This window comes from Aythya marila, assembly GCF_965140915.1.
Source record: "Aythya marila genome assembly, chromosome: 12".
Lineage (NCBI taxonomy): Eukaryota > Metazoa > Chordata > Aves > Anseriformes > Anatidae > Aythya > Aythya marila.
Genome location: NC_139053.1, coordinates 15213563 through 15227940, shown reverse-complemented (window position 1 = coordinate 15227940; position 14378 = coordinate 15213563). Strand labels below are relative to the sequence as shown.

General features: G+C 37.8%; 1 protein-coding gene across 3 annotated transcripts in view; it reads right to left on the bottom strand.

Annotated features, from left to right (window-relative positions):
• The window catches only part of WWOX (WW domain containing oxidoreductase), a 507992-nt gene extending 497815 nt beyond the window's left edge, over window positions 1–10177 (bottom strand). For all 3 annotated transcript variants that reach the window (XM_082770295.1, XM_082770296.1, XM_082770297.1), the window contains exons 1-4: window positions 10029–10177; window positions 7905–7969; window positions 6156–6213; window positions 4866–5044 (exon numbers count right to left, since the gene is read on the bottom strand). In XM_082770295.1, coding sequence (XP_082626421.1) covers window positions 4866–5044; window positions 6156–6213; window positions 7905–7969; window positions 10029–10135 — 409 coding nt within the window. In that variant the 5' untranslated portion in view covers window positions 10136–10177. The remainder of the gene's footprint in view (window positions 1–4865; window positions 5045–6155; window positions 6214–7904; window positions 7970–10028) is intronic.
• Between the last annotated feature and the right edge of the window lie 4201 nt (window positions 10178–14378).

The window sequence follows — 14378 nt, the reverse complement described above, 5'->3', positions numbered from 1 at the left end:
AAACTCACTGGAGCAGAGACTCACCTTTTAAGTACTGATTAATAGTACCCATTACACAACTTTTCTCCTGGCTAAGGGAGAGCATTTCACAGCAATAAAAGTGCCAGATAAGAGACAATTCCATTTAACCAAACATTAACTGACAATTATTTTGAAGAAATAATCTAACAGATTTCAATTATTATAAAATTACAGGGTCTCTAGTAAAGCATGATCAAGAAAAACAATGTAGTAAATAACATAAGTGAAGCTTTTGGATTTTCTTCAGCATTTTAAAAATTCAAGCTGCTCAAAGCCAAAAATATTTTTCGTTTTCTTCAGACAATCTGTGCTTGACCTGGGCATCACTTAGAAAAAAAATGATTAACAAATTTCTTTTGACCTTCACTTAACAAAAGAACAAAATTAGACTTGAAGTTTGCTTGTAGTAACACAGTTCTGTGACAGAAGTCTTGGAAAAGTATTAAAAAGAGTAACTTGTGGAATGTGTCCAACTGCACAGAACATACATATTTTGCCCTTTCATAATATACCACAATATTACTTACATTTTGCCACTGTTGCCACATTTTGCCGTACTCTAACAGTCACAAGACCTTAAATGCAACTGCACCCGGTACAGAAAATAAAACAATTTCAGGGTCACGTTGCCATATGAATCTTAAAAACAAACAGCAATATAGAAGACACAGAAAAATACATTAGTTACATTACTGTCTGAGATTAAAATCAAATATTCTTTAAAAAATTTAGTTAGCAACATTGCTAACACATAGTTGAAAATACCAAATCTTTCTACAAAATAAAATCTACAGGAGTAGCTGACATGCTGTTTAAAATTTTGAATTCTAGCCCCATAGTTAAGAATATATAAACAACGAAATTTCAGGAGCATTTACTAAAATGAAGAAAAAGCACCAGTTCGCTTTTGTTTAACATTTTCAAAGAGCAACAGAGCCCTCTAGTGGAAAACGTAGAAAGTACGGAAGTGACGGGCTAGAGAAGTATTCTCTATAACCTGATGCTGAGACCTTTAAAACAAAACAAAAACACACATTAAAAGCACGTGCTGTCTTTAATTGTTCACACTGAAGTATGTCTTACTGACTTTAAGAGAACAAACTGCTAGCTTACAGTACTCAAGTTTAAAGGTACATGCAACAAGAAACTTTTAAATCCAGAAGGACTGTAACACTGGACTATTTGGTGAAAGTCTTATTTTGTTTTACTACACCAGGTTTCTTGTGAATAATGTTATCTTAATTTTCAATGTGATACTCAGGCTAAATTGGATTTAGCTTAAAGAGAAAGATGGAAGAACATTTATACTGCGCTGTCAGAAGAAAAAAATTAAAAAAAAAAAAAAACTTTTCACTAATAACTCTCAATCTCCTTGTATTGTTAGAAAAAAAATAAATTAATTAACATTTCCCAAGTTGCTAATGAAAACTAATGAATCGGTAATTATTTATTATTCTAATTTTTTTTTAGTATACTGCTTTTCTACCACTTTTTTCAGCAATTTGAAGAACTAGGTTAAGAAAGTGGGTATGTGATCTAAGATTCTTACAGACTATATACCTATTCAGTAACGAAAGGAAGTTGCCAGCACATCAGAAGCGGAAAATTAAAAACGACTTAAGTGGGAAGAAAATAACAGATGAAGAAGTATAGAAAGCACCACTTTGTTTCTGTATACAGAACACTGTATACAGTTACTCTAGAACAGCCTGCCTGAATAATTTTGTATTAGCATGAAGTAACAGAACTTTGTAAAGAACTACAAACATTTTCTGATGTGACCTGAAGAAGCACAGACCAGAGGGAGTCCTCCAGTTTTCCAGGCACACTAGGAAATGTAAATGCAATGTCTTTGGAGTATGGGGCAATTTTTCAACTCCTCAGAGGGGAAAAAAGTCTTGGCAAGCTACATTAGATTCCTAGTATCAGACTGACAAAATCAATTACAATATCATTCTATAGTTTGCTATATTTTTAAAGTTTCCTATCTTAAAGCAGTGTATATGGATGAAAGAAAAAAATAATTTGTTTATCCATCTTGCATCAGATCCTCAGCATTTTCCAAATGATCTTGAGCATCCAGCAGCGCAATAATTCAAAATGCATTTTTCTCCATTTTCTACCCCCTTACACCTTGATCTTTGTTCTACCCATTTTGAAATTTAAAATTTCTTAACAGTTACAGCTCCCATAAAGTTATTTTCAAATATATCAATTAAACTAATTTTGACAATAATAAAAATGATGAGGGTTTTTGGATATTAAGTACAAATGTACAGGTGAGGTATTTTCTTTCAGTCACTTTCTACATCATAGACAGTAATATTTCCTTGGAAATATTCATGCTTCTCTCCTTCCCTCTTAAAAAAAAAAAAAAAAAGAAAAGCATGCTAGTGTTGTAAAAACACAGTAATTGCCTATTCCTTCAAATACTGGGGGAAATAATAAGTCCAAAATAAACAAAGAGTTTAAACAGAATATCTACAACACAAAAGGGAGCACAGAACTGAAATCCTCAGCTAACTGGGAGTAAGCTCTAAAATCAGTTAAGGCTCTGTTCAAGCTAGCAATTAGTATTTCCTTAAAAAACAGTGCAGACACACTAAAGCTCGCAGGAACTGCTGCATCAGAATCCATTACACAATACAGACATGTTCAAAGTGGTTTGCTAAGAGTCCCATAGTTACATAAGAAACTTAAACCCCAGAACTGCTTTCTTCTTAATCCTTGCCCCATAGCAAATGGTAAATAATGTCTAATAGAAAGCCCAAAACTACAGCAATATTAAATGTATCATGATATGCAAGTTATATAGGCCATAATATCATCTTAATCACTTGCATTCCCTATGTCAGCTTCATAGTTTTGGATTCCTTATGTCCTAGCCTCATACAGAAGTACATGCTCAAGGCTTATTTCACTAATGCTTCGGCTGTCCTTGGTACGTCACTGTCAAGGGATACAAAACAATAAAACAAAGAAATGTGTATAGTTTATAGTAAGTATGTGTAATACAGGTCAACTGCATGTGCGTGTAAATACACCAACAGAGCTGAACCATAGTAAACATATTTCTGTGTAAATGTGCTTACACACATTAACATTAATTACAAAAAAGAACAGGACAAAACCATAGCATGCATACTACCCAGGCAGCTAATGAGTTTACTCAAAAGATACCAATAAACAGCAATTCTTTATCATTTCAGATGCTCTTCACATGTTACTACTTGTTCTTATAGTCAATAGCCACAGGCAAAAAAGATGCAAGAATATACTTGTTTACTTGTGATCACTCCAGGTTATGAACTAAGGGAGAAAGAGTGGAAAAAAGATCTTGACAAAAGCATCATACACCTTGGATTAATCTTTTGACATATATGAAACACTTCCAGCTCACTCAGCAAGTCTGAGCAGTAGCGCTTCTCGTGCTGAAGCCCAGGTAATTCTTAAGTGTTCTGAGACTGCACAGTTGCATACAAAGCAAATTCTGCTGCTGGACACAATCTAAAGACATGCTGTACTAAAAATGTGGAATGTAAAACTTACTGAAAAACACAAATTTCTCACTAAGCACAGCACTTGCTGCACTAACTGCAGTGCCAAGGTATAGTATCATATCTTACAATGACTGCAGGATGTATGCTGGTTGGTAATGCATAAATTGTAAGCTACAGTAAAGCTTTACGTTCTTCATCTGCTTCTTGTGGGATAACACTCTGCTATTCCAGTGTCCTCCCAAATGCACTGAGTCAAGATCACGCTCTAAAAAGATATCAAATGTTTGCATAAGAGTTTTCAATATTCATGTAGTACCACCATGAAGAAAAATGCAAACCACAAGAGAGGAACAAAAAGATGACCAGTTATCTAGGATTTAGGTGGATCCCATCATTTACCTCTGAGATGCAGGATGTGACACTAACCCACAATAGCATTTTAAGATTTGTGGCTCCTCCACAAATTTAAGCCATGAACATAACATATCCTGTGCAGGTAGCTGAGTAAAACTTCAAACAGCCTAGCAAATTAAGTTGGAGAAGAAATCTTGTCTTCTCAGAAGAAAGAGAAAGGCCCCAAGCACCACAACTTTATTTTAAATATTAAACAAAAGCAGCTAATAAAAATCTCTCAAATACTCACCAGCTATAGAAATAATATTATATAACCAATACCTAGGCTAAATGAACCTCTAATAGTATTTATAAACCAGCTTGAACAAGCTAGAAAATGGAACTAAGAGGGATTTTAGAAGGACAAACATCATTTTTTACCCCAACAGAGCACCCACTATGGCATTCCAATACAAGTTCATGATTGAATTGAAAATACCTTCAGATGTAAGCAGCCTCCTTAGAAAAATCTTTACCTGAGCTTACTTGTTGCCATTACAAAGTTGTTCTGAATATTTTATCTTAACTCCCTTGCAGCAATACAAACTTTATACTCCTTGTTCTCGCCACTGAGACTACAGAAACTATTTAATTCCCCTTAACAGCCACCCTTACTAATAAGATGTGAAATGCTTCCATCAGTACTTTCTAGACCAGAATCAGTTGTCATTCCTGTGGCTCTTCTCTAAGCTTTAGACTCCCTACACTTTTTTTAAAAAAAAAACAGTATACAAACCTGGACAAAATTTGCTGTGTTAGAGGGTTTATATGAATATAATGCAAAGTAAGTTCAAATACCACATAGTATACTATGTATATCATAGTATACATAGTATATGCACTATGTCCTTGTATATATAGTGTATAGATACAAGGATACAACTGATTACTTCAAAGTAGCCCGTAAGATAAAGCTTCTTATATTTTACTGTATGTATAATGTCAACCTACCTATTCCTGAGTTTGCTCCTGTGATTATAACCACTTTTTCACTCAAATCACGTCCCTGAAGTATTTCCATTGCAGTACTGTTTCCATCATACTTTTGTCTAGTAGGTGGCTTTACCGGATTATCTTCAACGGTAAAGGCCAATCTTGGGTCAAGATAGGTAGTTCTTTTGTTTATGTGGCTGTAAAAGAACACACAAAATAAACTGCTTTGACCCTTCTGTACTATGGATTTGGATTTTAAATGTATTTCAACAATTTCAACTTATTATTTAATGGCCCAAAATAGTTTTTCCCAGTTTTGTTAAAAAAAAATAATTAGGATAAATTTAATCAACCATTTTCCTGATCATGACAGTGTCTGTTAAGAACGGTATACAGATACATTGCAATCCCATTCTGGACTTGATGCGAACCACTAATATATAAAGGAACATTTTGTTATGGGGAAAAATACATTATATTAGGGAAGATATCTTCTCTAAAGAGCTTTAAGAAAGGGGCCTGTACCACCAAGCAATATACCAACAAGAAATGTAGCTAAGTACTATTTTTTTTTCCTCCCTCAAATAACTGAAAAGTTCAAATCAGCTATGTAAATTGCATGATCTGGTCAGGTTCACCTCTCTATTACAAAGTTTTAGTTTTCATCAAACAAAGAGGCTACACTATATATATATATATATATATATAGTGTATATCCTTACTATATATATATATAGTAATATATATGCTATATATATTATAGTAATTATATATACTATATATATATAGTAAGGATATACACTATAAGAGGCCTGTGAATATTCTTCATTCTGTCAAAAGTCAGTTTAAGATAAATATTCCAGAAAGAAGACGTTCCAAGAAATCTCCTTCTGCTTCCATGAACTTCTCTCAGTCTTATAAAATTCTCAACTAGTTCGATTCTCTTCCTCTTTTTTTCCCATGCTTTACATTACAAGTGAGTCAGAGGCAGAGCAATTTTGTTTTCATCTTTTATCTTTAAAGCAATATTGCAATGTTATCAGCCATGAAGTTCTGGTTATGTTTTTTAAGTTATGTAGAATTTATTCATAAAGTTATGTAAACAAAACAAACTACATAAACATTGCCTGAAGATCAACTGACAATTTGAGTTGCAAGTCACTTCAATCTGCAACCCAAGCTAGTATTTCTATGTACATGAAAGAATTCAGCAAACCACAAATGGGTGTTTAGGCATAGCTAAATCTGTAATATTTACATACTGATTCTGAAGTTTTATTTACAAATGTCTTACTCTTACATACTTACTCTACAAAATAAACCTGTCCACTTTCATCAGTCTCTTGCTCCCATCCATATGGCAGACCTAGGAAAAACACAGGACATTACATTTTTATAGGCATTAGAGTACAATGAGATTTGAAGTTTATATGATTTCTCAAACAGATGCTGGTAAAGTTTGCATTAATTCTGTACGTAATGCAGCCACCTGCCGCACTTGAATATTGGAACTTGAAACAAGGACTGCTTCATTAACCACACACATATGATGCTCTCTAACACAAGTACAGCCTACGGGAGATCTGGTACAACTCTCATGGCCAGCACTTTAAGTATAATCTGGAAATTCAGTATACAGATTACTTCATGTTATAGCACAAACCTGCAAAATGTTACCATGCTTCCTAGTGTGTACATATACAAATGCACACATTTTTTATTATCCATCCCTGATTAAGTAAATCACCAAAATACTCAACTAATGTAGGAAAATTGTATATAGCACATACCAAAAATTGGAGGGTAAGAATCCTGAAATGGGTATAGGATATATTAAATCAAATTTGGAAGGACAGATAAAAGAACAAAACTGATAGATCTTTAGAAAGTAAGTCCTTCTGAAAAATACTGTACAGAAGTACTGAATGGACAGTATCCGCAGGATTTCTAATCCTGGCTGAAAGTATTCAATTATAATTCAATAAGCCTAAAATCTGTTGAGAACATTTGAGTTATAGTCACATTACCAAGAGAAATATGGCTTGTCAACAGAATAGTCTTTCCTCAGGGGCTTTAATTCTTCACCAGAATAAAGCAAACAAAGCATAAATCAAAAAACCTCAACTGAGTAATAATAGAGTATCACCTGGCATATCCTTTTACAATGGCCACTTTCCCTTTTCATTACCCAAACTAAGCATAACAGGGACATTTATACTGTTAACTACATAGTATCGCCGCATAGTATCACCATACTCAAAGTGTTGCAGCCCTGCACCATTTATCCATCTACACAAAACACTTTAAATGGAAAAGCTTTGTCTGCATCAGTATTTTTTAACATTTAGTTAAGCTTTTCCACAAATATCCAGTCATTCAACCTATCTAAAAATCATATCAACCAAGACAAAGCCTTATTTTCTCCAAAACCACACTCCAACTCAAATTAGGTAGGGCAGCCTAAGTTTTTCAGGCTTTAATTTCCAACCTTTCAGAAGCATCCCTAAGTACACAATACAGAAACTTCTGGGAAGATCTGATTTAAGGCACTGATCCAATGTCCTTAAGAAGTCATATGCTTTTGGAGGAGTCCTGCAAGAGAGGCTAACTTTTTTTCTGACACAAAAGTTCAACAGGGTCACGGAAAATGAGTAAAAGTGGAAACTAATGGGACTTCCCTCTGTGTCAGAGATATTCTTTGATAGGCAGTTACAAATATAATCTAACCATAAACGATATCTAATAGACACTGGGCCATCAGAATCCAACCTCAATATCCCAGCCTGTAATGCATCACAGTAAAAGAATCTCTTTATCCTGGAATTAGTACTTGGGCTTTATTGAGCAATACAAGAAAGCCATATATCTGCAAAGCAATCAGTCTACACAGACACAATCACAGAAGTTAAACTCCATTGAAATCAGATGTATTTTTCAAGCTCAGCTTGCCTAGGTGATTAGTATCAACTAGAAGATCAATATGAAACCTAGTTCCTGCATAAACTCCAACTAATGTTTGTGATGTAATTCACTTCATTACAAAAGCTTAACACAAACCTCCTGCAACACGTTTCCTCTTCCCAGACTTAGGATGTTCCCACTGTGTTTTTTCTTCCAGGTGACTGTAGGAGAAAAAAAAAAAGTTTAAGATTAAAAAATTGCCTAATAATGCTTTTTCTGGTAAAATCCAATTTTTAATAAGCAGAGCTTTTTTAATACCCTTTTTTTTTTCTAAAAGAATTTATCAGAAACTAGTGGAAGTACTAGGAACTTTTTAAATAACAAAAGCACCTTTCTCAAATGTTTGTCTAATAATAAGCATTTGCAAGTTGTAATGTAAGTAAGCCCTGATTTCTACACAAGCAATCATAGCTTCAGACAAGAAAGTTTATTCATATGCTCTGAGTAACAGACTATTTACTTAAAAAAGACAATAATGCCATCATGTCATAATTCAGAGATCTTTTGTTCAATTAAATAACTGCAAGAACCAATATAAAGTAACTATGCCGTAAGACTTTCTGCACCATACACTAACAAGCAAAGTAATGTGCACTGGAACATGACTCACAGTGCTGAAGTCATCCTGCCTATTAAAATCCTCTTTTAATTTTTTTTTTATTTTTTTACATTGAGTATCAGGGACTATTTGTAAGAGTGTCCCAAAACTGACAGCTGCCCACATCTGAAATGCAAACTAACAGTGTTATTGATGAATAAGCAATAATAGGCAATATAAGCAATGAATAGGCAATATAAGTGTTATATGAATAAGCAATAGACTACAGATCAAGTACAAACAGCAGTTTATACACAACATATGAAACTTTTCCTTCAGATAACAATCATGCTGTTCACCCCCACAGTAAGCTGTGTACAGCATATTCTACTATGGGAAGCACTGGTGGGGGTCTGAGATTCCCTAAGCGTATCTCTGTGACCTGCAGCAGCACCTGAACTTCAGGACACTTGTATACTACAGATACGATCCCAAGTTCCTCCTGTCTGATGTGCAATATATAACCAAATTATCACAGCTTATCAAACAAATGTATGCCCACTGAGCTTTGTTAACTGGCCATGCACACAGCTGACTCATCACAAAGAGCTTTAAAGGTCTTAAATCAAAGTAATCCTAGCTAGGTTTAAAGTTCATATTGTCGATGAGGCTTAAAAACACATTTTCGTACTATGCTGAGTTAACACAAAGCTTATACGGAAGGCAACAGCAGTACAACACTTTTTCATTTCACCTATTTTAGACACACTGGGAAAGGTTCTCAGCTACGAAAGACCCAGTGCCATTAAGCTGAATAGAGTTAGTTCATCTTCACAACAGATGACAACTGGACCTACAGAATTAACCGTGTAAAAACTACACATTGCAAGAAGCAGTGTCTTATTACTTTGTAGGTTTGTCACTTTCACGGTGACTTGTTTATGAAAGAGCTTTTTCAGTCAAAAGAAACTTACAGGAACTTGACCTCAGACAAACAAACATCTAGATGCAATTTGCAGTGTTTAAACACCAGAAACTGAAAAGTGCGTTGCCCACTGTGAATCAGAACATGGAAGGAAGACATGAACCCGCCACGGGTGAGACGGCAATGTACTTCTCCATCTTTGTACAGGAGTAAACCTTACAGCTTTAAACAGACTGCAAGATCAGCATGGATATAGAAACCACAAGAGAGAAAATACTTTTATATATTACCCACTACGCTAGCTAACCCTGAAACACATCCCCTTCTGTAACTGGTGAGGATGCAATAAGTTCCAGTGGCATTGCTGACAGTGTCAAAGCTGCAGCCCATTGAAGAGCCAAGGGAGAGCACTTGTCACGTTTCGCTTCCATTGCGCGCCTTCCTTCTGTACTCCTGCAAGAGTAGAGACTAACTAAGAAAACAATTCTTTCTAAGGCCCCGCTGCCCGTGTGGATAAGTACTGATGCCAGAAGTGCGCTGCAGCAGCCACGACTGCCTCACGGCACTCCGTGCCTTTGCCCAGGCCGGGGCTCTCCTGAGGCGGGCGGCGGCCACCAAACGGCGGCCCCAGCCCCGGTCCCGAGCTGAGGGGATGCGGGGAGCGGGGTGGGCGTGATGTTGCTCCGCTCCCCTCCTCACGGAGCCTGCCCCCGGGCACAGGGCTCCAGGCGTGCTCGGCCTCCGCCCCGGCCCTTACTTGGCGTAGTAAACCCAGCCGTCCCTGGTGGTGCGCTCCTCCCAGCCCGGCGGCAGCTCCTCCTCGCTGTCCGTGTCCTCCAGCCCCGCGTACTTCAGTGCCGCCATTGGGCAGGGGGCAGCCCCGCAGCCCCGCACGGCTCTGCCCGCCCGCCCTCCTGGCAGCGGGCGCCCGGCGAACGCCCCATTCCGGCCGGCCCCGCCAATGGCGCGGCGCAGCGGCCCGCGAGTACCATGGGAGATGTAGTCCGGGGGCGCCGGGCTGTGACTGGGGTGGCGGGAGCCCCCCCCTCAGCCCCGCGCCGCCATCTCCATGTCGCGACTGCGGAGGGGACCGCGGCTGAGCAGCGGCTTCACCCTCGGTCCTGAGGGTGTTTTGTGGGTCACGGCTCGTCCGTGCCCTCGGGGACCCGGGTCTGAGTTGAAATCTCCACACGAAGCTGAGGTGTTGGGGCTGTGAAGCATTTCTAGCCATCTGTTCAGAGAGGCCACAGAACTGTGCCACAACGAAGCCTCAGAAAGCAATGAAAAGTGAACCATTCCTGAAACTTTTTGCTTTTAGTGGTGCTTAGGTGAAGTTGTAAGCCACGGGGCAAGCTGCTGCCTGGCACCTGCTGCTCCTGAGCGCTTGTCCCCACACCCGGGCTGGCTGCCATGGCTGTGGGGTACCACAGAGCCTTGTCACCCCTGCTTTTGGGGTCAACGTCCTCAGTCCTCACTGTGATAATCAGGGCACCTCCATGCTGCCCCACTTGGCAAGGAAGGCCTGGCTTGTCCATGCTTCTGAAGAACTACCTCACCTTGATTAACAGCCAGGCTAGCTCATCCGCCTTGCTGTGCAGGCCCCTCCATCGAACCAGAGTCATTTGGGGGCACCGATGTGGCAAGCTGCAAAGGCTGCAGCACCGCAGGTTAGTGTGTTGGCAGACACTTATGGGATCTTCTGGCAGTCAAAGACAGGCCCCCTGTGTGGCTGTGACAGGTGAGGCAGTACCTCATCCACTGCCATTACCAGCTGAGGTGGAGTGCGCCCACTGACCTACCTCCGTGCTTTAGATCCCGCACTCATATGCTGACAGGTTTGCATAGATTTGTAAAACCAAACCCAGCTGTGAGCATTTGTAACGGCATCTTCCCAGTGTAGTCCTTTGGCAGGTGTTCTAAGAAAATAAAATATATACATGTATATCTGGTATTGGACAGAGACTGTAATCACATGAGGCTGCAGCAGGTGGCAGTGCAACCACACCAACGCACTGCAGCGCTTGGACGCCTTTGGGTAATATTCTGATGCACTCCTTCAGATACTGACCTGTGTGGCTCACTCCCTCCCCACTAACAGCCTGCATGTCCAGCTAGAAAAAGCAGCTTGAACATTCTTCTGTCCTGCTGCTCCCATCACTCTGCCTGTTCCTCTGAGAAATTACGCCTTCTAAATCATCTCTTGCTAGGGATAAAATGTCATGCATCATCAAGAGCCAATTTTCATGCAGGTATTACTGGGAGTATTAAAATTCTCTTAAGCAAATATATTATCATAGGTAAATATATTTGGAGGGAAACTTCAGTGACGTGATCACTTCTGGTCCAGGAAGCTGCTGAAATACTCCATAGGTGACTGATGGGAGGGATCTGCCATGCTCAAGAAAATAGTAAATATTTGAAATACAAAAATAGTATTCATCTAGAAGCAGTATGGTAGGAAAAGCTAGTTGTTCGTTTTCTTGCTGTGGCAGTCTCTTAGTATTTAGTGTAAGCATTCCATGAATCATGCTCAGTGGGAATGTGGAAATCATTTGTCAGACAGTCATCCTATCCTAACCATCTGTATTGCATAAAGTATGCATTATGTCCTAAAGATAAACAACAGCACTGCAGTACTTCAGTTCTAAGAGTGTATAATGTACTCTAGATTAGAAAGAAAAATGGAATCTTAAAAGTAGGCGTGTATTTGTATATGTGTATATATGCATTAAATTAAGCCACTGCCTTTCATGTAAAAATATTTATGCTGCGAATGAAAAAGCAAAGGCTTTGTTTGACAGAGCAACATGGATATTAACAAAATGTCTTGAAGTCCCTACTACATGAGTAATATCATACCACATAATCCTATGGGTTTATATTGTTCTCAGTGCAATTTCGCTTTCTATGAAAACATTTGAGAAACTACTACACACTTCCCTTTAGGATACAGATTGAGGCCTGTAACATTTTTACTACAAGTGAAGGTTCTTCTTCTGATCTTAAATTATAGAGGTAACACAGCCTTCTTTCTTGTCACTTCCCATCAACTCTGTAGGAAAGCATGAAATTGCATATAAATTGGGCAAGTGGGCAATCTTTCCTTTGAGTTATACTGTGTGTGCGTTGTTATGGTTTTTGTTTCTTGTAATAGCAGTTCTATGAAGTTACTATCCATTTTTTGCACTGCAGAAAAAGAATGGATCTGCATATTATTACAGTGATCTCAGTCATCATGTTCATTCAGGCAGAGTAGTAAGTAATCCATTTTGCTTAAAATCTTCTGTCATATGCTTTAAGAGTCATATTTTAGCAAACAGTACTTCAAAGATGCCATTCAGATCCATTGCTGCAGCAATCCTGTAAATTAATTCTTCTGATGATTCTAAGCCTCACAGACCAAAATTAATTCCACAGCCTGCCAGAAAGTGGATAAATTAAAACAAGAAGACATTTAGAAATGGTTGTTGATTTCACAATAACATAACCATCAATTAGAATCTTAATCTCATTTTCTGTTAGCTGTACTTTAAACCATCAAAATCAAATGTGTTTGTCTTGTTTCTCCATGAGAAACATGGACATAAATTTGGTCACACTGGCAGCAAAAAATTAACATTTCTTTAATGTTAATCACAGTTAATGTTATATGCTTTGTGGAATCCTGACTGTTGTCTGTCAGAGGTCGGAGTACTGATCAATCTGACAAGGATTTAAGCACTGAGAGTCATCCGGAGATGAGAACAATAATAATGACATTGCAAAAGCATCCAGGTGACACAGCATCTTTAATAGCTGATGTGTCTATTTGTTAGAAATCATAGTTTAGGAATATGACAATTCTGAACAGCTTTCAGACCATGTTTTTTCAGCAGCTGCTAAAACATGTTTGCATGGGCTGAAGCTGTTTCTTTTCAGATGAAAATTCAGCCTCCATGACTCACACCTTTCTTACCTCAGCATTAGGTTAAAGCAGTATGGTCTGCATAAGGCCATGGATTTAATCCACTGGGACACGATAAATGAATTTTTGCATTGCTGCCTAGTGTGCATGTGCCATATCCTTCAAGTGAACAAATTAATATTTATCTTCTTGGTGCAGGTAAACTCAGCTCTCCATTGAATAAATAAGTAAATAAATAATGTTTAAAGGGTCACTTTACTGTCCAAATTATGAAAACTGTTTAAACTTTTGAAATAGCTAAGTTTTTATTCAAGATAATTTTTAGAAATTTGAAGAATGTTATCCTTCTTAGTTACAAATCATATAATTTTCAATATAATTTCAAAGTTTGTAGGGTTCACATAAACTTTCTTCTTGACGGTCTTCTAATTTCCTCTGAAAACAACTTAAAGGGCATTTTACTTATGGAGTCTCTCTATGACACGTATGCGGAAACTGCGGAGTTGGAATCCCAGTCATACAACCTTCTGTGTCCATAAAGTTCTTATACCCCAGTGCCACACTGTTATTCACTCTTGGTTTTGCAATCTCTCTCCCTGAGTTCAGGAGTACTAGTCACACATCTAAAGTTAACCTTGGAAATTTTTGCTGCATCAAACCTGGAGAGTATAGGAGAACATCTGGTTCATTTTCATTATTGGTCCAGCTCCCACCTGAAGCAACAGTGACAAAGCAAGAATATGCAAGCGAAACATTACTGTAAATTGGAGAACAAGGGGAATTGCTGGTGTATTTCAAATGGAAGATGAACATTGATATTTGACCACAGACATTAAGAGATTGAGTGTTCATTGTGAGAGATTTAAAAGTATTCAAATGTTTTGTGTGCAACTATTCAGAAGAAATCAAAGAGATGGAGCAGAAGCTTTACTAAAATAAAATAGAATGATAACTGTAACTGTTTATAAATATTAATCACCAGTACCCTTTCTGAATCAATTAATCCTGATTAATTTCATCTTTAATGAACTTCCTCACACTTTTAACAATGGATGCAGTCTATGGACAATGAATGCATTTCAAACAGTTGTTTAGATTAAACTCTAGCATTTTACATTTTAGTTTGAAAAACTCTTCTCTCCTGAAAACTGTTCTCTTCTAAGACTCCTTCAACACAACAGCTCATTATAACTAAATAACTGC